General features: G+C 37.2%; 2 protein-coding genes across 2 annotated transcripts in view; both read left to right on the top strand.

Annotated features, from left to right (window-relative positions):
• Nucleotides 1-4,669: 4,669 nt before the first annotated feature.
• On the top strand, nucleotides 4,670-6,068 carry LOC125817705 (G-type lectin S-receptor-like serine/threonine-protein kinase At4g27290). Its single transcript, XM_049497255.1, has 3 exons — nucleotides 4,670-5,147; nucleotides 5,238-5,909; nucleotides 6,034-6,068. Exons 1-3 carry the CDS (start codon nucleotides 4,670-4,672, stop codon nucleotides 6,066-6,068), a joined length of 1,185 nt encoding a protein of 394 aa, XP_049353212.1.
• An 18-nt stretch (nucleotides 6,069-6,086) lies between these two features.
• Nucleotides 6,087-24,074, top strand: part of LOC125817706 (cysteine-rich receptor-like protein kinase 10) — a 24,209-nt gene continuing 6,221 nt past the window's right edge. Inside the window, exons 1-2 of the mRNA XM_049497256.1 lie at nucleotides 6,087-6,152; nucleotides 6,251-6,397. Coding sequence (XP_049353213.1) covers nucleotides 6,319-6,397 — 79 coding nt within the window. The 5' untranslated portion in view covers nucleotides 6,087-6,152; nucleotides 6,251-6,318. The remainder of the gene's footprint in view (nucleotides 6,153-6,250; nucleotides 6,398-24,074) is intronic.

The raw sequence follows: 24,074 nt of genomic DNA on the forward strand, positions 1-24,074 counted from the left end.
CAGGATGTTGACTCCAGATCCTTCATCTATCAAGATTCTATTTATCTTCTTCTCTCGCACGTGACCAACTATATACAAAGGAAGATTGTGTAGTGTTTCACCAAACAGAAGATCGTTATCTGTGAATGTGATTTTTGTATCACATGTATAAGCTTCTTGGGAAGAAGGTTCAATAGGCTTTTCAGAAGATGAAGGAGCCATCATTGACGAGATTTCCCTTGTTGCTTTTTCTTCGCCACTAGGAGACACTTTTGGTGAGGATTCTCTCGTTGTTCCTTCTCTGTCAGTTGGAGACACCTTCATTGTTTCTTCTTTATCAGCATTAAAACATGATGCCTCGACACTTTCTTGAGTAGACTTTGTGCGCAACCAACTTGGTAAGAATTCTTCTAGAGTTACAGGATGTCGGGGTTTCTGGTAGTGATGTACTTCTACCTTCGCCTTCTTTGGGCGCTTGATTGATTTCTGCTTCACCGGTTTCTTCACCATTTTCTTTCTACTTGGTTTCTCACATGATTCTTTTTGTAAGCTTGACTTGTTGCGTCTTCGCCTAGTCACAAGAATCCAGCCTTCATCACCATCTATATCAACTTGAGATTTGTCTAGCTGCAATGACTCTTCTTCATGCTTTTTAGCGATATGTATTTGGATCGGATCGAGCGAGCCGAATGTGATGGAGATTTGATTAGAACTAGCTTTCTCATCATCAAGGACAATCTTCTTTTCTCTAACCAATCGCATCACTCTATCCTTGAAGACAAAACATTTTTCAAGAGGATGACTCACAAGTCTATGATATTTGCAATAATTTGGGTCATCAACTTTTCTAGCTTCATCAGGTCGCTTCATCTCTAGCAACTCAATGAGCTTTAATTCAAGCAACTCATCGAAAATATCAGAAACATCAGAATCCAAGAAGGGGTATTCCTTTTTTTGCATTTCCCTTAGGATCGATTTTTGGTCTGAACGCGCTTGAGAACTTGTTCTCACACTTTGCTTCTTCCCTTCCTTCGTAGTGAACTTTACAGGTGACACATTAATATTCATTGACTCTTTGTTGTCGTTCTTGGGCACAAATTTGCTCCATCTATTAGGTTCCTGCTTGTCTCTTCCTTTGCGAGGGTCATGGACAAACGTCATATCCTTTCCAGCAGAGGACATGCTCAACTCCATATCATGAGCACGAGTAGCTAGATCTTCAAAGGATTTTGATTTTATTCCTTGTAAGATATAAAGAAGCTCCCCGTGTATCCCTTGGATACACATTTCTATTGCAGAAGCTTCACTAAGCCTATCCTTGCAATTCAGGCTCGCGTTCCTCCATCGATTTATGAAGTCTATGGCTGGTTCATCCTTCCTTTGGCGAGTATTCGTAAGTCCTACCATGCTTACAGTACGCCTCGTGCTATAGAATCGATTGAGAAACTCGTGCTCTAGTTGTTCCCAACTATCAATAGAATTGGGCTCAAGATCTGTGTACCAATCAAAGGCATTTCCTTTTAGAGACTGGACAAACTGCTTGACAAGATAGTCTCCATATGTTCCAGCATTATTACATGTCTCCACAAAGTGTGCAACATGTTGCTTTGGATTTCCTCTACCCTTAAATTGTTGAAATTTGGGGGGTTGATAACCAGCAGGCATTTTTAAGTTATCAATTCTTGCAGTGTATGGCTTGGCATACATGTGAGAAGACTTGGTGGAGACTTCATACTTATCTTTGATAGTGCCTTCAATGAACTCCTTCAAGCGATCGAGTGGGATCATTCCTTCAGAAGAAACTGGCATCTCATTAACAATCGGTGCTTTCTTTGCAGGATCTCTAATCTCTTGAACTTCGACACATTTTCCGGGCGCATGACTCGCTTCTCCATCTAAAAGTCCTTCCATTCGATCCATCAACTTATCGATTCTAGACTCTTGGTGTTGTACATGCTTTGTCAATCCTTCAACCAACTTCGTCAGATTTGCGAGTTGTTCCTCAGAGGAAGAAGCAGTAGCCACCATTGTTTGCATGATCATTGGAGATGTAAGAGAGTAGCATGGATTGTCGCGTAAGTTGATCTTCAGTGGACTCACATTACGCGATGCACGTGGAGGTGACTCGTTCGTTGAATCATAGCTCTCCCTTGTGGTAGAGTTCTTGGAACCAGATTGCTCAAGGAGAGCCAATGTCTTCTTGATCTTTTCAGCAACACTGCTTCCTCCTTCTAAAGCGTTTGCGGAGACACTTGATATTTTTGGAGTAGTAGACCCAAAAACTGGAGTTGATGCAGATGACACTTGAAGTGTCTGTTGTCCTAGTGTAGCAGTCTTGCTTCTCGTAACAGCTCCGAAACTTCCAAAGGTAACACCCAAAATGCCTTCAACTTCATTACAGAACTTGGAGCTAGTAGCCTTAGAGGCAGTTGATCGGGAGTTGTTCTTCATAGAAGTCATCTCGATATTCTTTGATGCTTGAAAAGTTGAGATGAGAGGTAGAGATTGTCCCACTAGGCGTGCCAGAATTTGTAGACAATAAAATTCGCGTCGAGAAAACAATAATCAAGAACGGAAAATTATGCAACAATCGTTTTATTGATTTAGGTGCGAGTGTTACAATCTCTATTATTCCTCTGAATTCGCCTTTTCAAATATAATTCAAGGGCTCTTGAGCTTGATCTTGAACTTGAGATTTATCTCGATCTTGATCTCTATCTTGATCTTGATCTTGGACTTGAACTTTATCTTGATCTTGACTTCTAGTTGAATCCAAGGGCTTCGAGCTTGATCTTGAATCCGGCGGTCTTGATCTTGATCGTTCTTGATCTTTGTCGTTCTTGAGACTTGAACGTTCTTGAATCTTGAATGCTTGAATTCTTGAACTCTTGAACTTGTAGAGAAATCTGCAGCTTTTGATCCACGAGCTTTCTCTAGCTTCTTGTTAAAATTCTTGGTCCTCTTTTTATGAATTCTGAAGACCCCTATTTATAGTTTTAGAATAGGGGAGTTGTGATTGGAATAGAATTCTCTTCAGCCAATCAGATTTAAGTGACATGGCATATGGGCTTTATGGAGCGGGCTTTAATTAAATTCATATTTATTGAATTTAAATAATTTATTTAATGATATTAATCCATAATATTTATTTGGACTAATATATTAATGAATTTAATATAATTCAAATCATTTTAATAAATTTATATTTAAATAAATTTTAAATGATTACAATATCTATGAACATAATTTTTTTTTAGATATATGATTATAACACTAGTAAATATATAAAATAATATTATTTTTTGTGTCTCAATTTATACGATACACTTTTATTTTTAATCAAAAAAATTTTTAAATGTCATATTTCTATATTTAGTAATAATTAATTTTAAAATATTTATTTTACTCTTAATAAAATAATTTATAATTACACAAACATTTACTATGACTTATAGTTCAAAATTCTTTTTTTCTCAATCGTTAGTTAGCGGTAGCAATAATGATTTCAAATACAGTTTGCATTGCTTTGCCTTATTGATTGCTGTTTGAAACAAGGCGTGAAGGACGGAAATTCTGCTCTCATTAACTTCGTGTCAACTGTCAAGTGCATCTATTATGGGGAAAGACGATATTGATTAGAGAATGGATTGATAATTTGCGTATATGAACTTGGACAATCTTTTTCATATGCTAGTAATTTTGAGGTTGAGTTAGTCGCAGTGCCATATCTTTACAAAAATAAATTAGTAAACATTTTTTGTTAATGCGTGGTGCATTTTACCAAAGGTATCCAATTTGACGAAAAAGTCATTGGAGATGAAACAAACTATGGAATTAATGAACAATTTAATAAAATGCTTGGACGGTCGCAAATTTAGTGAATAAACAATTTCTACAATATAGTCTAAACACATTAGTAATAATTGCAATTAGCGGTCATTTAGGTTTGCATGAAGACCTCATTAATTTATCCATGAGGATGATGATGAAAAACGTTGAACATATTATCCAACGACCAACTGTATCTATATTGTTTCTTAGGATATTTCATATTTTGAAAGGACCCCACTAGAAGAAAAAATAAACAAGAACTTATTTTGGACTATTCTAGACACGTTTGTAAAAGAAAAAGGAAGTTCAGGCTCTTCCAGCTCCTTGAGGACACTTTTTCACTTACATATCTACTATGCTTCATGCCTATTACAAACATTATTTTTCCAAATTTTAGTTCTGGAACATATAACAAAACTAATGTACTGCTGAAGAAGACGCTAAAGTGAGTTAGACTCAAAATCTAATTTTACAATTCTATTAGTACTATATGTTTTGACTTTTGAAAAGTGAAAATTCTTGTTTGATTATTTTGTAATAACAACTGGTATATAGTATTAACACGTTTTTAGTCCATTCTATATACATTAAAATCCATGTTTATTGCAAAGTTGTCTACAGTGTGAGAACGGTTCAAAAAAGCTATATAGCCAGTTCAGTTCATCTTCTTAGTATCAGAAACTATATCAAAGTGGGTAGATACATAAAGTAGAGTCAGTATATATTCTAATGTGTTGCTAAAGAGGGACCACAATTTTTTTTTTTAAAGGAGGGATACTGTTTGTTTTTCAAAAAAAAATTGTTGTAATAAAGCATTTTAAACAGGAGCAAATTACAAGGAGGTGTACTAGGAAAAATAATGGAGTTGGATAGTGTTGTAGCTATTTTAGTTATATTTTGTTGTTCTTTGGTTACGCTTCTGGCGAGTGAAGAAAGTATCAAGATGGGCAAATCAATCACTGGTAATCAGAAAATGATTTCAGCTGGAGGAAGTTTTGCCTTAGGCTTCTTCACTCCGCGTAATTCTACATTTACCTATCTTGGCATATGGTACAACACAATCCCCGAGCAAACGGTCATTTGGATTGCTAATAGGGAATCTCGAATTCCTCAGAATTCTACTGCTGTTTTCACTATTGGCAATGATGGGAATTTTGTGATTTTTGAGGTAAAAGATCAACTTATTTGGTCATCAAATGTTTCATCCATAACTTCAAATTTTACTGTAGGAGCACTGCTAGATAATGGAAATCTAGTGCTCATACATGGTGAGTCTGATTTATTGTGGCAGAGCTTTGATCATCCTACGGATACGCTTATGCCTGATATGAAACTTGGTTATAATAGAAAAACATGACAACGAACTCTGATCAATTCGTGGACAAGTAATGAAGATCCTCGGCCTGGAAATTTTTCATTTGGGATAGATCCTGGAGGGCAGATGCGGCGTTTTTATATATTAAAGCAGAACAGTATTTATTTTAGGTTTGATGATAGTAATGAATACGCTGGAGGGAATATCGGGGGAATTGGTTGGTATATTTCTGTTGTTTCGGAGAATGATGGAATTTTTGTTACTTATGGTTATACCAAAGGATTGGTAACATTAAGGGTTATTTTGCATCCTAATGGTTACCTTCAGTTGCTGGAATGGCATCAAAATGCTAATAAGTGGATAGTTAAAAATCAGGCACCACAATCTCTTTGTGAACGTTACGCGGAGTGTGGTCCATTTGGAAGCTGTGCGGTTAGATCAAGTGGATTATGCAGATGCTTAACTGGATTTGAACCAAGATTTTCGACAGATTGGGTGAACGGGAAATGGAATGATGGTTGTGTTAGAAAAGTAGCATTGAGTTGTGATGGCGGAGACATATTCTTGAAACATGATGAGGATATGAAGTTTCCGGATCATGCTATCTCGTTAGGACATATGAGCATTAAGGACTGTGAAACGCGGTGCATTAGGAACTGTTCTTGTTCAGCTTATGCTTATTCAAATAGCACCTGTTTAATTTGGTTTGGAGATTTACTGGACCTTTCCCACAACTTTCCTGGTGGCAGAGTTCTCAATGTTCGAGTTCGTGGCTCTGAGCCAGGTACAATTTTCACTTCTATCCTTACTAGTTCTACTAACAAAAGATTCTCTACACATCTTTGGTCAAGAAAACTAAATTTATTTACTTTTTGTCTTCTGGATGCAGTTAATCATGGTGGATCCAGGAATTCAGCTCACAGACACAAAGTTTTTGTTGTGATAATTGTTTCTGCAATATCTGTCATCTTACTTCTTATAAGTATTCTTTTCTTTATCTTCAAAAGAAAGCACTTGAGAAGACAAGGTGTGTTTAGTGTACTTATTAATTGTAAATACAAATACTGAATTCAAATTTCGTATGGATTACACTGATTTGCTTTACTGATTGCTGTTTGAAATTAGGCTGGAAGAATGGAACTAAAGCTTTCATTAGGTCCGTGTCTGGTTTATATTCAGTTGAAAAAAGCGATATGAAGTTGCTGCAGTACAACCTTCAGAAAATAAGAGAGGCTACTAACAACTTTCATGGAGAACACAAACTTGGAGAAGGTGGATTTGGTCTTGTGTTTAAGGTGCTAACTAAAATCAGTGTTGATATTTTACTGCTGCTACTTTGAGAGAGACGTCATACGTCTCATTTTCGTTTCATGACTATGGTGGATGTGGATTTAAACATTCTGTTTCAGGGGTTTTTAGCTGAGTTCGGGGACGTAGCCATCAAAAGGCTAAGCAAGAGGTCATCACAAGGACTGGAGGAGTTTATGAATGAATTGAAGCTAATCGCAAAACTGCAGCACAAGAATCTTGTCAGCCTCTTAGGATGCTGTGTTGAAGGGGAGGAGAAGATACTTATCTATGAGTATATGTCCAATTGCAGCTTGGACAAATTTCTGTTTGGTTCGTCTTCTACTCCGTTTTAAGACTTCACATAACTTAAATTTTTACTCCTCTCAATTCCCTTTGGTTAATGAGATGTTCAAATGTCTTTTTAGACCCTTCGTTGAAGGTTACACTCGATTGGGTTACACGTTTGGGGATAATAGAAGGAATTGCTCAAGGAATGCTTTACTTGCATAAGTACTCGAGATTAAAAGTCATCCACAGGGACCTTAAAGCAAGCAACATTCTTCTAGATCAAGAGATGATCCCAAAAATATCAGACTTTGGAATGGCAAGGATTTTCGGGACTGATCAAACACAGGCCAATACAAATCGAGTCGTTGGTACATAGTAAGTAATAACCCCTTATGATTTGTGGTTTCCAAGCTTTACTAGCTTTTATGTCATTTGTGCATATCTAATGGATACTTATTTATACAAATATGGCATAGTGGCTATATGTCTCCGGAATACGTAGTATATGGTCAATTTTCAGAGAAATCAGATGTTTTCAGCTTCGGAGTATTGCTGTTAGAAATCCTGAGTGGTGAACGTAACTCAGACTTTTTAATGACTGAAATTTCCGCGTCCCTCTTAGGATGGGTAAGAACACTCAAGACTTTAATTAATTCTGTTTTCTTTCACTTTTTTTCGTGTTTTATATATATGGTGCAACTCATTTGAACTTTTTTTAGGCATGGAATAAGTGGAAAGAAGGAAAAATCTTGGAGTTGATTGATCCGTCCATAAGAGAAACTTGCGACAATAACAAAGCAACAAGATGTATTATAGTTGCCCTTCTTTGTGTTCAAGAAATCCCAATTGATCGACCAACAATGTCTGATATATCTTTCATGTTAAGCAACGAAACAACGCCTATCCCTGAACCAAAAGAACCTGCTTTTCGTAGTAGCTGGCAATCTCAGCAGTTAAGTGATATATCCATAAATGAGATGACGATTACCTTGCCAATACCGCGATGAAAGAATTTAAGTTCTCCTACTTCTTGTAGTAAATTTTTCTTGTTAGCATAGACCTGTCATAGTTTTTTTTTGTAGAACTTACAAAAGTGTAGCTCTGGAAGAAATATAGACTAAATTTCTCTGTTTAATTGATGTTTTCTTGCTTTTTTTTCCTGTTCCTACAGTGTATCAAATTTGTGAAAATGTTGTTTTGAACATTCACTTGGCTTAGAATTTTGTGATATCATGATTTAGAATAATGAATATGAAGTTCAACGAATACATTAGAAACAATTAACATGTACTCTAGGAACTCACATGGACCAAAAGGTTAGATGCTTCTTTAGATTGATAAAATCCTGTGTTTCTCCTTCCGGCTATTATCTCCAGTATTACCACTCCTAAGCTGAATACGTCTGACTTAATCGAGAATACTCCTTCCAATGCATATTCAGGAGACATATATCCGCTAAAACAACCAAATAATGATGGAATTATCACGAGTCATCTGTGTGATGCAATTAAGCAAAGTTCATAACATTGACATGTTTGTATTACTTACTAAGTTCCAACCACTTTATTGGTATTTGCTTCTGTTGTTTGCTCTTCAACTATCCTTGCCAAGCCAAAGTCTGAGATTTTTGGGTTCATTTCTTGATCCAAAAGAATGTTACTTGTTTTCAGATCTCTATGAATGATTCTGAGCCTTGAGTCTTCATGAAGATAGAGAAGCCCTCGAGAAATTCCTAATATGATCTCAAATTGCTTTTTCCATTTCAGTGACTTGCTAAGTGTTGGATCTTGTTTTGGTAAACAATGAGAAAATTTAACAACATTGATCAAGTAAATAGAGAGATTAGGAAATAAGATGAGTTCAGATATATATACTAACCGAATATGAAGGTGTCTAGACTTTTGTTTGGCATATACTCGTAAAGTAGAATCTGTTCATACCCTGTGATACAGTAGCCTAAAAGTCTGACTAGATTTCTATGTTGAAGTTTCGAGATCAGTATGACTTCGTTCCTGAATTCGTCAATGCCCTGTCTAGATTGAGTTGATAGCCTTTTCACAGCAATTTCTTGTCCATCTGAAAATATACCCTGAAAGATTTTCGATGTGTAAACTAGGATGCTATGAAATGACTACATAAAGCGGAACTATTGAAGTGAAAAAATAGTGCTAACCTTATATACAGGACCAAAACCTCCTTGTCCAAGCTTATTTACATCTGAGAAATCATCTGTGGCTGCTAATATGTTTTCCAAACAAAAGAATGGAACGGCGATGTTTTGCTTATCATTTTCGTTAATCAGGTTTTGTGCTTCTTTTTCTCTGTTGAACCAATGTGGTACTGGATTGCCTCCTGTGCTTTGTTGGCTTGCTAAGATCAGAAAACAAGAGCAGCCTTTTGAGATATCTCTCTTTATCTGATTCATAGAGCAAAAAAAAGAAGTAGAATTGCAACGGCTGTAATAGAAACACAAACCTGTTTAGATGTTGATGGGTTCACTACTTTAACTATAAAATGAAAAGGATAATTTTGGATGTGCGTTTCATGAAACAAAAAAGATGACTTTATATAGACAAAAATAGAGGAATATCAAAAGAAATCTTAACTTTTAAATTAAATACTATTTGAAGGTTTCAAAGGGCCAAAATAGATAAAAGAGAACAACTTTAAGAATATTAAATATATGCATTGAACCTCCATTAAAATATAGAAGAGTAAACAATCCTCCTTTGAACACATGAACTCTCCATTTACTCAATGTAATAATTGATTATCACTAATATTTAAACATGTAATTAACTAAATATTTATAATATTTTAATTTAATGTAGGGGCAAAATAGTATTTCAACTTTCAACTTTTTTTGTTCCCACTTTTAGTAGTACTAGTTTCTGAGCACGTGCTTCACATGTGTGTTTCATGTGAATTTTTATAGATATGTTAGAATGACTAAAATTTCATGAAAATATATATATGTAAATTGTAATGAACAATAAAATGCAACAATTACAAAATAAGTATAAAGACTTACGACAATAAAACATTCATAGAGAACTAAATTAAGAAGTCTAATAGAGAAAAAAAAAGACAAAAAGAAATAGATTTAAGAAAAAATACAAGGTAGACATTATTCTTATAAGACTGATACATATATAGATGAAAAAATAAGTACAAAATTAGTACATAACTCTCCGAGTTCTTATCGATTCCTTCCATATCCTATCAAAATTCAAGAGTCTTCTTCATCTACTTTAACTATAGAATAAAAATAATAATAGCCTAATAATCTTGGTAGGGATTTCATGAGATAAAGAAGTTGAATTTACATAGATAGAATAGAAGGAATACCAAAAGATATCTTAAAGTGTTAGTTTAAATATTTAGAGGTTATGAATATAAAAAGATGAGAGTTATGAATATTAAGAGTATAAAAGTTGAATAAGTAATTAGAAAATAATAGTAAATATATGAAGAATAGGAAAAAGAAAATTAAAGTTAGAAAACTATGTAGAAAAAACAACTAAAGTTCTTATCACGTAATTAAGCATCAATGAATTTAAATTTGTGAAGCTAGAGTCATTCTTTAATAATAATCAAGAGGACATTATCAATGTGTGTGTCTCCATTTTGCAGATTTGCACCCTTCAAATTATTAAATTTCATTATTTATCATAAAGGATAATACTTTATCCACATAAATTATATTAAAGGAAAAAGTTATGAGAAGAGGAAAAGTATAGCAATTTAGGTATAGACTTTTTTTAATTTTTTCTTTTATATATATATATATATATTAGATATTTAATTAGGAATTAATCTTAGGAAGTCTAAAAGTCATTAACATTTTAATTAGACTTTTTTTTAAAAAAAAATTATAATTATTATATACATATAGATTATAGATAATAAATATTAATAAATTAGATATTTAATTAGGAATTAATCTTAGGAAGTCTAAAAATCATTTAACATTTTAATTAAACTTATACAATCAAATATTTAAATACTTTATAACAATTAATTAACAGAAGGGTTAAAACCGTAATTCAATTTTCAACTTTTTTTGTTCATGCTTATAGCAATATATATATATATATATATATATATATATATATATATGATATATGATATATGATAAATGATATGATGATGATGATATGATTAGTAATCATATACGCTCATGACTAGTTTCAAGATAGTATTCTACATGCTAATTTCAATTATGACAAAAAAAAAAAGAAGAGACCTAGTACTAATCAATTAATGTGAGAAAGAAGAAAACATATCTACGTTGGATTGATTTAAAAAATTATCTTTGTTTTAGAAATAGCAAACGTAATAGACATAATAAGGCCCTATAACTATAGTTTGATAATAGCGCTCCATAGCAATAGTTATGTTTGCTATGGAGGCTGTAATTTGTATATTTCTGCCCATTTGTGTATTTTTTATTTTTTTTTGGTAAACCGTGAAGAATTACCATTAACAACAACAAAAAAATACAGTTAACGAGCACTTTAGGATGATGAGCCACCCTCTAGGAAGGGTACTCCCTGTCCCAAAGCCTCAAGAAAAGAAAGTCTAATTACAAATTTTCTGAACTAAGTTTCTACATCTATTCACTTTCCTACTGTCTTTCATTATCTGTGCAGTTGTATCCTCTGTATTCACCATTATCCCTCTAAATATATTCAAATTTCTTGCTCTCCAAGTGTGGTAGATTCTAGCTCCCCAAATCGTTGTTGCTAGTTCCTTATTATATTGTATTGAGAATAAGTAGTTAGTTTGTTAGTTAAGTTTCTGTTATGTAACTAACTCTGCCAGCTGTATTAGTTTGTTAGAGAATGCACAGTGTGTGATCTATATAAGGAGCACATTCTCCTTCATTGTAATCAATCAGAAATAAAATCCTTTTTCCTCTCTTCTTCAATTCATATGTTCCTTCCATAACTGCTTCCATGGAAGAGTAGCTTCCATGGCTTCTATCATAAAAGCTTAAAGTTCACATGGTATCAGAGCAGCGACGCTGGGATTGTCCTTCTAGCTGTGTACAAGTTCTGTAATCAGATTTAAAATCATTCAAATAACTCTCAACAATGGTAGAGTTAACAGTCGCAACTCTCGAACATAATCATCATTTGTATCTTCATGCATCAGACAAGCCAGGTACTGCGTTGATTGCAGTAAAACTCACTGGTCCAGCAAACTACAACTTATGGAGTAGATCGCTTCGCCTTGCATTATTGGTGAAAAATAAGCTTGGATTTGTTGATGGATCTTGCTTGAAAAGCTCTTACAAAGGAGGATTAGTTTCTCATAGGGAAAGGTGTAACAATGTGGTGCTTTCATTGATTAGCAGCACTGTGGCTCAGGAATTTATCACTACAATCGTGTATGCTTCAAATGCTAAAAGAGTGTGGGATGATTTTAAAGAGAGATTTGACAAGTCCAATCTTACTAGAGTTTATCAGCTTTGGGCAAAAGTATCTTCTCTTAAGCAAGGTACAGACTCTGTCACAGTTTATTATTCGAAATTGAGGGATTTATGGGATGAATTAGATGTGCTGGTTCATTTTCCTTTGTGTAGTTGTGATGAGGCTAGGCCTTACATTGATCAACTCAGTCAACAAAGGTTGTTGATGTTTCTTATGGGCCTGAATGAGTCATATAGTCATGTAAGGAGTGATATATTGCTTAAATCTACTGTGCCTACTGCTAATCAAGCATATGCCACAGTCATACATTAGGAAAGTCAGATATTACTTGGTGTTGTAGACATTAACAAAGAGCCTCTTACTATGCTAGTTAATAGAATGCAAGGTTTCAAGGGGAAGAGACCATTATTAGATACTGCTTGTGAGCACTGTGGGTATAAGAATCATCTTACTAAGGATTGCTATAGGATCATAGGCTATCCCGCAGATTTCAAGAGTAAGAGGAAATTGGGACAAGGTGTTGCTCCAGGAGTTGAAAATGGAGTTAGAAATGGTTACATGTCCCATAATCCTGCTCCTGCAGGGTCTGCTGCAGGGTCTACTGGCTTCAAATCCTATGCAAATTCTGCCTTCACTGAAGGACAAGGACATGGATTCAATCTCACTGAGGAGGAGTATAATCATGTAATGAATCTTAGACACAACAATAATCTCACAAACACTGGGAATAATGGTGAATGCAAGGCAAACGTAGCAGGTAATGTGTCATTGACATCTGATTATTCTGAATATAGCTGGATAATTGATTCAGGTGCAACTCACCACATTGCATCCTCTAAAGACTTGTTAGCTTATATGAGTAGTATAGCTGATCATAGGTCAAACACTGTGCAATTACCAACAGGAAAAAAAGCACACATTACGAACACAGGCAACTCAATAATTCTTGGGAGATATACAGTGAAAAATGTGTTGCATGTGCCTGACTTCAAGTTTAACCTGTTATCAGTTGCCAAACTGACCAAAGACCTGTTATGCAGTGTTAGTTTTTTCCCTAACTTTTGTGTGATGCAGGAGCTCTCCAATGGGAAGGTGATTGGGATTGGTAGAGAACGTATGTGGTCTTTACTTGTTGAAAGATACAGTGCAAGCAGTAGTCAATGCTGTAGTAAAAGATGATAGACTAGCTTCTTTGTGGCATATGAGACTTGGTCATCCTTCTCTTCTTGCTATTTAACATATATCTTCTCTTCAAGGACTTATACTTGACCAACAGTGTTGTCATGTATGTCCTCAAGCCAAGCAATGTCGACCCGTTTTTCTTCCTAGTTTACATAAGTCTAGTACTATTTTTCAACTTCTGCATGTAGATGTATGGGGTCCCTATAGAAAGCAATACTTTGTTACTATAGTAGATGACTACAGCAGGTTCACTTGGGCCTGTCTTATTCAATCTAAGGTTGAAGTTCAGTCTGTACTAAAGAATTTCTTACTAATGATAAACACACAGTTTGGTTTGAAAGTGAAGGTGTTAAGAACTGACAATGGTACTGAATTTATGAATTCCAAATGTAAAGAATTATTCTCTTTTCTTGGAATTGTGCATCAAACGTCTTGTGCTTACACACCTCAACATAATGGAGTGGTTGAAAGAAAGCATAGAAACATACTAAACACTGCTAGGGCCTTGAGATTTCAGGCTGCTATTCCTATTTCATACTGGGGGCATTGTATTAAGGCAGCAGTTTATTTGATAAATAGAATTCCATCAGCAATACTACAAGGTAAATCTCCACATGAACTACTTTATGGCTCTGTTCCTGACCTAGATCATTTGAGAGTGTTTGGTTGCCTTTGTTTTACATCAGTTTTGCCCAGAACTGATAAGTTTGCTCCAAGGGCAAAGAAAGGAGTCTTCATGGGATATGCAGAGACACAAAAGGGGTATAGAGTATTGGATTTAGAGTCTCATTCTTTTCATGTTAGCAGGGATGTGAGATTTGTAGAGAACCAGTTTCCTTTTCAGTCTGATTCCAACACTCAGCTTCCTGCATTGTTTGATTCATCTTGGTTACCACAGTTTGAGTGTTTTCTGGATCCTGTCACTGATAAGCATCATCCAGCACCAGTTGTGGACTTACCAGATGTTGAAGTAGAAGATAACATACCTGGTCATACTGAGTCTATGGATACAGTGTCAGCTGATGAGAATGATCATGAAGAGGATATTGTACCAATTGCAGAACCTGTGGTTGTAATCTCTGCCCATGTAAGGCTAAATAGATCCCTTAAACCTCCTATTTGGCATAAGGATTATATTCTGCCCAATTCTTCAAGATAAGCTCACACTGCATGCCTTTATCCTGTTGCTTATTATGTCGCATATTCAAAGATTAGTTCTCCCTATAAATCTTTCCTTACTGCTCTTTCAAATATCTCTGAACCTGTTAGTTTCAAAGAGGCCTCCAAATGCAAGGAATGGGTTGCTGCAATGCAAGAAGAGATCAGTGCATTAGAGCAAAATAACACCTGGTCTGTAGTAGATCTCCCACCCGACAAAAAGGCTATTGGCTCTAAATGGGTGTACAAAGTTAAGTTTCAGGCTAATGGTCAGGTTGAAAGGTACAAAGCAAGACTGGTTGCCAAGGGGTTCAGCCAACAGGAAGGTCTAGACTATCACGAAACTTTTTCACCTGTAGCTAAGATGGTCACAGTCAGGACTGTTATTAGTGTAGCAGCATCACACAACTGGCCTCTTCACCAAATGGATGTCCATAATGCCTTCTTACAGGGTGATCTTCTTGAGGATGTTTGTATGGCCATGCCACAAGGTTTTTAGAGGCAAGAGGAGTACAAGGTGTGTAAGTTGTTGAAGTCTTTATATGGACTGAAACAAGCTTCAAGACAATGGAATCTAAAGCTCACTGAGGTCCTACTAGATGTTGGTTACTCACAGAGTCCATATGATCATTCCTTTTTTACAAAGAAGGATGGACAAGAGATAGCAGTGATTCTCATATATGTCTATGATTTACTCATCACAGGTAACAGCAGTAAGATGATACATGAGTTAAAGGACTCACTTCACAATAGGTTCATGTCACGCCCCGAGCCTACACCCTGGGCGGGACCGGCACCCGGAGACCATTTCTGGCCCCAAGCGAACCCTTGGCCTGGCTTTCTTAACTCAGCGGAAACCTAAACCAACAGAATAACTCAATGCAATGCAATATTACAAAACAACTTAACTTATAAAATATGGCCATAAAGGCAACTCGAATCTCAAAATAGAATATTTACATATATACATATATGAGAGACACAAAACTAACTGACTGACTGTCTGTCTATGAAGCCTCTAAAATACTGAGATGGATGTTGGGACAGACCCCGCAACATCCTAATAAAACAAAAACTAAGAACACAAAATAATTGAGTCCTCCGGAATGCAAGGAGGCTCACCACTGACTCTGGAGTGCTCAGCTGGATCAACGACGTGCAAGATGCTGATCCGGGGTACCTATATCTCCATCATAAGACGATGCAGGCCAACTAGCATCAGTACATGGAATGTACGAGTATGCGAGCTGGAAAAGTAAGCAACATAGGCTAGAAGGAAATTTGAAAGAAACTGAAAAGTTTACCTTGCTCAACTAAACTCAACCTGACTGACTTCTTTTAATATAAGGCAATTTAAAACAAGTGCGATATAAAGAAAGACTGTTTAAAACATGATATAAACTCTGTGTGTATACAAGGATACAATAAGCCTGAGACGTATATAGAAATACAATTGAACTAATGTATATAAAATATAATAATTTCAGTGTATAAAAATACAATAACTGTTGTGGGAGTTTCTCTAACCGACAACCATCACATAAAAGCTATAGTGATGATACAGCGATCGACCTCACGCTGCCAGAGCATCTTATACCCGGCCAAAGGTATAAGACTTGAACTGCCTAATTGATCCACTAGTCTAATCTGAAAAGGATTCATCTAAAATGTGTGATCCTCTTCTACCCATGGTGGCTAACATGGTTCTATGGGGGCTGTGGGTTCTTTGAACGCTCCCCCAATTCGGTGCTCGATACTACTCCCAAAAATGTACTGGCTCTTATGTTTTTAAAACATATTTATTCCTGCTGATATGAGATAATTACTCAAAAACTAGCTCGAATGCTCTTTGGAAATCTCAGTTTCCAACCTTATTTAAATGTAAAGACATTTCTTTAAAACTTCTTTGGGAATACATAGTTCCCTAATAACTTTGAGAAATGAACTCAACTTTAAACTCTTTACTTTACTTGTACTCTTGGCTTGATGTGAAACTCTTAACTTAACATGAAACTCGAGTCTAAAAAAAAATGAAGCTAGAACATTCACTAAAGACTCTTGAACAACTTTGAAAACTTGCTTTGACTTACTTCACTTCTAAGCTTAACTCTTAACATCACTTGACTTCTAACTTTACCTTACTTGGAACTAACTCTCCTTGAATTGGATTATGAATTCAAGGGTAATGATTTGTGTTTGGAAGGACCCCATGATGATTAAGAATAATTTAGGACAGCTAAATTTAAGAAAAATTTTGAAATTAAATTCTAAAAACAGGACAGATTTTGTTCACAGAGGGAACACAACTGCAAGGCAGACTTGTTTCCTGAAAGCAGCCTGACTTTTCTCCTTCATGTTGCCAACTCTAAACCCTCTTAACTTCAAAGGTTCTTTTCCCAAACACTTGGGGTCATAAACCCTTCAACATACAGTGAATTTCACTCAAAAACACAACCAAATCTTGTCCCAAATCAGCAAGAACTTCAACAACACAACCAACAACTTCAACAACCAAAATAAATCTTTTCTTGAAATTAAAAACGAGTTGGTGTGTGGGGGTATGAACCAACCAACACTAAGGATCATAAAATCCCTCAACATACAAGAGATTCAACTCAAGAACACAACCAAATCATGTCCCACAACCAACAATAACTTCCACAACACAACTAACAACATCAACAACTTCAACAACTTCAACAACAAATCCAATATTTTCTCAAATCATAAAATGAGCTTGGTGTGTGGGGAAAAGGATCAACCCACACAAAGAACTCACATACCTATTAGGGATCACCCCCGACGATTTCCACGACGATCTTTGACAAAAACTCCTTGATCTCCTCTTCTTCTTCTCTCAAGAACCCTAACTCTTACTCTTTTAAAATGGAACAAAAATGATCCACAATCAGCCTAACACAACAATATAACCTCAAAAGAAATGATTTGTGAAAAGACCAAAGTGCCTTTAAATTTCCGGACGGACTCCCTGCCAACTGCCCAACTTTCAAAGGGCATAACTCGCTTATACGAACTCAGAATCGAGCAAACTCGATGGCGTTGGAAAGATCGTTCCAAGGGCTTTCCAAACATAACTGGAACTACTCCTAGATCATTCTGAGCTAGGAGTTATGACTGCTCAAAGTTGGCCAAAAACTCACTTATTTCCACACAGCCAAATTTCCAAATTTTGAACTTAGCCATATTTCCAGATTCTGGACTTAGCCAAATTTTCCAGATTCTGAACTTTTTCCAAAAGAAGTGACTACTTCCAATTTCAAGCTTCTTCATATTCATTTTAAATTGTCGGATGTTACAATATCTCCCCATTGGGAACATTCGTCCTCGAATGAGGTTACTCTTACAAGGCTAAGGGTGTAACATCAATTCAAACACCCAATAAGCAATCATGCAACAACAACAACAACAACATGCCCACTATAATTTAAAGAGCACTAAGAAGGAAATTAATACATTGATCTGCGGATTCAAAGAGATATGGATATCTCTTCTTCATGTCTTCTTCGGCTTCCCAAGTAGCTTCCTCAACAAATTGGTTCCTCCAAAGGACCTTGACTGAGGCTACATCCTTTGTTCTCAACCTACAAACTTGCCGATCTAAAATTTGAACAGGAATCTCCTCATAAGATAAGTTATCCTTGATCTTAATACTTTCAGTCGGTAGGATCAATGAAGGATCACCTATGCACTTCTTCAACATGGAGATGTGAAATACCGAATGAACCGCTGCTAGTTCCTGTGGTAACTCCAACTCATAAGCAACATTGCCAATCCTCTTGGCTATGCGGTAAGGTCCAATATATCGGGGACTAAGTTTCCCCTTCTAACCAAACCTCATAACGCCTTTCATGGGTGAAACCTTCAAATATACCCAATCGTCTATTTCAAATTCTAACGCCCTTCACCTAACATCAGTGTAGGATTTCTAACGACTCTGTGCCGTTTTCAACCTCTCTTGAATCACTTTCACCTTCTCCATAGCTTGGTGAACTAAATCTGGTCCTATCAACTGTGTTTCACCCACTTCAAACCATCAAATAGGAGATCTACATCTTCTCCCATAAAGAGCTTCATATGGAGCCATCTGGATGCTAGAGTGATTACTGTTGTTGTAGGCAAACTCAATGAGAGGTAGGTGATCATCCCAACTCCCGTTGAAATCGATTACACCAGCCCTCAACATATCCTCTAAGGTCTGAATAGTGCACTCTGCTTGCCCATCAGTCTGAGGGTGAAAGGCAGTACTTAAGTTCACCTTTGAACCCATGCCCTTCTAAAAAGATTTCCAGAACTGTGCAGTAAACTGTGCACCTCTATCTGAAATAATGGAGATTGGGACTCCATGAAGTCTCAATATCTCTTGAACATACAACTTGGCATAATCTTCTACTGTATTGGTAGTCTTTACCGGTAGAAAATGGGCTGACTTTGTCATTCTGTCGACAATCACCGAAATGGAATCATGTTGTCTGCGAGACCTTGGCAACCCCGTAATGAAATCCATATTGATCATCTCCCACTCCCATTCCGGAAGTTCTATCCTCTGAGCTAAACCACCGGGTCTTTGGTGTTCAACTTTCACTTGTTGACAATTTGGACACTTAGCAACAAACTCTGCAATGCCCTTCCACCAATAAACTTCACGCAAATCACGATACATCTTGGTGGAACCCGGATGAATGGAGTATCTGGAGCTATGAGCTTCCTCCATAATCTTTTCTTGGAGTCCATCTACCATAGGTACACACAATCTGCCTTGAAATCTCAAAACACCATCTCCCCCTTGTTCAAAAGCTAATACTTTTTGCTTTTGAACATTTGCCTTCAACTCAAGCAAAATGGGATCTTGATCTTGTTTCTCTTTCACTTCTGACACTAGTGATGACTCGGCCTTGCTCGTCACTTCTATTTCTCCTTCTGTGGAATCTGTAAGTCTGACTCCCAGGCATGCCAGTTTGTGCACATCTTTTGCTAACTCTCTTTTTCCTTCTTCAATATGGGCGGTACTACCCATAGACAACCTGCTCAAAGAATCAGCAACAACATTAGCCTTACCTGGGTGGTAAAGAATACTCAGGTCATAGTCCTTGAGTAACTCTAACCACCTCCTCTGTCTGAGATTAAGCTTTTTCTGAGTAAGTTCATATTGAAGGCTCTTGTGATCAGTGAATACGTCGACATGCACACCATACAAGTAATGACACCATATCTTCAAAGCGAACACTACAGCCGCTAACTCTAAGTCATGGGTCGGGTAGTTCTTCTCATGAACTTTCAACTGTATGGAGGCATAAGCTATAACCTTGCCATTTTGCATTAGGACACAACCCAAACCAATTCTAGATGCATCACAATACACCACAAGACCTTGAGTACCTTCTGGTAACGTCAATACTGGAGCTGTAATCAATCTCTTTTTTAGTTCCTGAAAGTTTTTCTCACAAGCTTCAGACCATTGAAATTTCACTGCTTTCTGAGTCAACTTTGTCAAAGGAGATGCAATAGACGAGAACCCCTCAACAAACCTTCTATAATAGCCAGCTAAGCCCAAGAAACTCCTAATTTCAGTTGGAGATGTGGGTCTAGGTCAATTCTGCACTGCCTCAATTTTCTGAGTATCAACTTTAATTCCATCACCGGACACAATGTGGCCTAGGAACACCACAGACTTAAGCCAAAACTCACACTTAGAGAACTTGGCACACAACTCTTTGTCTTTCAAAGTCTGAAGAACTGTTCTGAGATGGCTAGCATGATCTTCTTCATTCCTTGAATAGATTAGTATGTCATCAATAAAAACAATAACAAACATATCTAAATAAGGTTTGAAGACTCTATTCATCAAATCCATGAAAGCTGTCGGTGCATTGGTCAAACCAAAGGACATGACCAAAAACTCATAATGACCATACCTGGTTCTGAAAGTTGTCTTTGGGCTATCACATTCCCTTACCCTTAACTGATGATAGCCTGATCGGAGGTCAATCTTTGAAAAACAAGTGGCACCCTGAAGCTGATCGAAAAGATCATCAATCCTCGGAAGAGGGTACTTGTTCTTGATGGTAACCTTATTCAACTGGCGGTAGTCTATACACATTCTAAGGGAACCATCTCTCTTCCTCACAAACAAAACCGGAGCACCCCAAGGTGAGACACTCGGTCGAATGAAACCCTTTTCTAGAAGATCTTTCAACTGCTCTTTCAATTCTTTCAACTCTGCTGGTGCCATTCTATAAGGCGGAATAGAGATAGGACAAGTATCTGGAATGAGATCTATGCCGAAATCTATTTCTCTCTCAGGAGAAATTTCGGGTAGATCATCAGGAAACACTTCTGGAAACTCTCTTACTATCGGAACTGACTGAAAATGAGGTATCTCAACACTAGAGTCATGAACTCAGACTAAGTGATAGACACAACCCTTCGAAACTAACTTTATTGCCTTAAGGTACGAAATGAAACGACCCTTAGGCACTGCTGAACTATTACTCCACTCTAAGACTGGCTCATTCGGGAACTGAAACTTGACCACTCGAGTTCTACAATCTAATGATGCATAACAGGCATGAAGCCAATCCATACCTAAAATGACATCAAAATCTACTATGTCTAACTCAACCAAATCAACCATGGTGATCTTGTGATTGATAGAAATAGGACAATCACGATAGATTTTTTCCGCTAGAATAAACTCCCCAACAGGCGTAGAAACACAAAAGGGTTCACAAAGTCTTTCAGGAAGAACATCAAACTTATTTGCAACATAAGGAGTTACAAAAGATAAACTTACTCCTGGGTCTAGCAAAGCATACACATCAAAAGCAAAGACTTTGATCATACCAGTGACAACATTAGGAGAGTTCTCTTGCTCATGGCGACTGGTGATAGCATAGAGGCGGTTTGCTCCTCCACCTGTACTAGAAGTAGCTCCTCTAGGTATCGTCCTGTCTGGTGGAACAACTGAAGAAGACTGGGCTTTATTGGCCCCATTACCCTGCCTATTCTTTAGACACTCTCCCATGAAATGTCCATTCTGACCACACTTGAAACAACCAATGGAGCCCTCTCGACAAATACCTGAGTGTTTCCTACCACACTTGGCGCAGGCAGGAGGCCTACTACTCCATTGCGCCACACTACCCGAAGATTGCGCTGGTCTAGCCTTGAAGTCCTTCGAATTCTGGCCATTAAATTCACCTCTGTATCTGGTGCAGGTGCTCTAGCAGATGATGGAGCAGGTCCCTTTTGCCTTTGCTGAAAGAAGGAACGGTTTGAATTACCTCTCTGCTGCCCGGACTCGTTCCCGGTCTTAGCTCTCTTATTTCTGAACTCTTCTCTGTCCCTCAGCTTTTCTTCCTTAACCTGCTGCACATAAACCATCAACCTTGATATGTCCATGTCCCCGATAAGCATTGCAGCCCTACCTTCCTTGCTCGACAACTGAGACAGCCCAGCAACAAACAAGATCATTCTATTCCTCATGTCCGCAACCATCTCCGGAGCATAGCGGGATAATTGTGTGAACTTCAAACTGTACTCATGAACACTCAAGGACTCCTGCTTAAGTGTGAGGAACTCACGTACCTTGGCCTCTCTCAATTCTCGAGGAAAGAAATGCCCTAAGAAAGCTTCCTCAAAACAGGCCCAACTCGCAGGTGGTGCATTCTCAACTCTGCCCCCTTTTCCACTGGTCGAACCAAGTTCTAGCAACATCCTTCAATTGATACGCAGCTAGTTCAACCCGTTCAATATCTGCCACATGCATCACATCAAAAATCTTCTTCAACTCCTCAATGAAGTTCTCTGGATCCTCAGTAGTACTCGAACCCATGAAACTCGGAGGATTCATCCCCAAGAACTCACGAATCCTAGAAGTGTCAGCTCTTTCATGTTGAGCTCCTCTTTGCTGACCAATTTGATTAGTCACAACTTGACTCAAAATTGTAATTGCCTCTCTGAACTCGGCATTAGAAACTTCCCCTTGATCTTGCACTCCTGGGGCATAAGGTAACTCTTGCTCATCAACATAACGTCTAGGAAGACGCCATTTACCAACTCTTCGTGAAGGCATGATTATCTGAAAACACGCGCAAACACGGATTAGAAAGAAACTTTTTAGAGATCAACTCTAACGCATGAAATGAGTGTGAAAGAAATGAGAAATCTTCCTAAATGTTGCAGCCTCCCAATTATAGATGTGGCGCGCTTCACACTATAAATAGGACTCTACAGACACGGCTTCATAGACTCCCTAAGACTCTTGAACTATGTGCTCTGATACTAAGTTTGTCACGCCCTGAGCCTACACTCTGGGCGGGACCGGCACTCGGAGACCATTTCTGGCCCCAAGCGAACCCTTGGCCTGGCTTTCTTAACTCAGCGGAAACCTAACCCAATAGAATAACTCAATGCAATGCAATATTACAAAACAACTTAACTTATAAAATATGACCATAAAGGCAACTCAAATCTCAAAATAGAATATTTACATATATACATATATGAGAGACACAAACTAACTAACTGACTGTCTGTCTATGAAACCTCTAAAATACTGAGATGGATGTTGGGACAGACCCCGCAACATCCTAATAAAACAAAAACTAAGAACACAAAATAATTGAGTCCTCCGGAATGCAAGGAGGCTCACCACTGACTCTGGAGTGCTCAGCTGGATCAACGACGTGCAAGATGCTGATCGGGTACCTGAATCCCATCATAAACGATGCAGGCCAAACTCTAGCCATCAGTACATGGAATGTACGAGTATGCAAGCTGGAAAACTAAGCAACAAGGCTAGAAGGAAATCTGGAAGAAACTGAAAAGTTTACCTGGGCTTAACTTCCCTGCTCAAAAACTCAACCTGTCTGACTTCTTTTTCAATATAAGGCAATTTAAAACAAGTGCGGATATAAAGAAAGACTGGTTTTAAAACATGCTAATAAACTTGTGTTATACAAGGATACAATAAGCCTGAAGATGTATATAGAAAATACAATGAACTGATGTATATAAAAAATACAATAATTCTGTGTATGAAAATACAAATAACTGCTGTGGGAGTTTCTCTAACCGACAACCATCACATAAGAGCTTATAGTGATGATACAGCGATCGACCTCACGCTGCCAGGCATCTTACTTACCCGGCCAAAGGAAAGACCTGAACTGCCTAATGGATATCCACTAGTCTAATCTGAAAAGGATTCATCTAAAAGTATGATCCTTTTCTACCCATGGTGGCTAACATGGTTCTATGGGGGCTTGTGGGTTCTTTGAACGCTCCCCCAATCTCGGTGCTCGATACTACTCCCAAAATGTATACTGGCTTACTGTATGTTTTTTTAAAACATATTTACTTTCCTGCTGATATGAGATAATTATCAAAAAACTAGCCGAAGGCTCTTTGGAAATCTCAGTTTCCAAACCTTGTATTAATGTTAAAACATTTTCTTTAAAAACTTCTTTGGGAACTACATAGTCCCTAATAACTTTGAGAAATGAACTCAACTTTAAATTTTAACTTTACTGACTCTTGGCTTGAATAGTGAAACTCTTAACTTAACATAAAACTCT

The sequence above is a fragment of the Solanum verrucosum genome, unplaced genomic scaffold, assembly GCF_900185275.1.
Source record: "Solanum verrucosum unplaced genomic scaffold, falcon-dt-bn FXZP01000280.1, whole genome shotgun sequence".
NCBI lineage: Eukaryota > Viridiplantae > Streptophyta > Magnoliopsida > Solanales > Solanaceae > Solanum > Solanum verrucosum.

Excerpts from the sequence above, each read along its gene's own strand:
- LOC125817705 (XM_049497255.1), top strand. The coding sequence starts at position 4,670 with ATGGAGTTGGATAGTGTTGTAGCTATTTTAGTTATATTTTGTTGTTCT. Across the intron at positions 5,148-5,237 it reads TATGCCTGATATGAAACTTG|ATCCTGGAGGGCAGATGCGG; the intron begins GTTATAATAGAA and ends CATTTGGGATAG. Across the intron at positions 5,910-6,033 it reads AGTTCGTGGCTCTGAGCCAG|GAATTCAGCTCACAGACACA; the intron begins GTACAATTTTCA and ends TGGTGGATCCAG.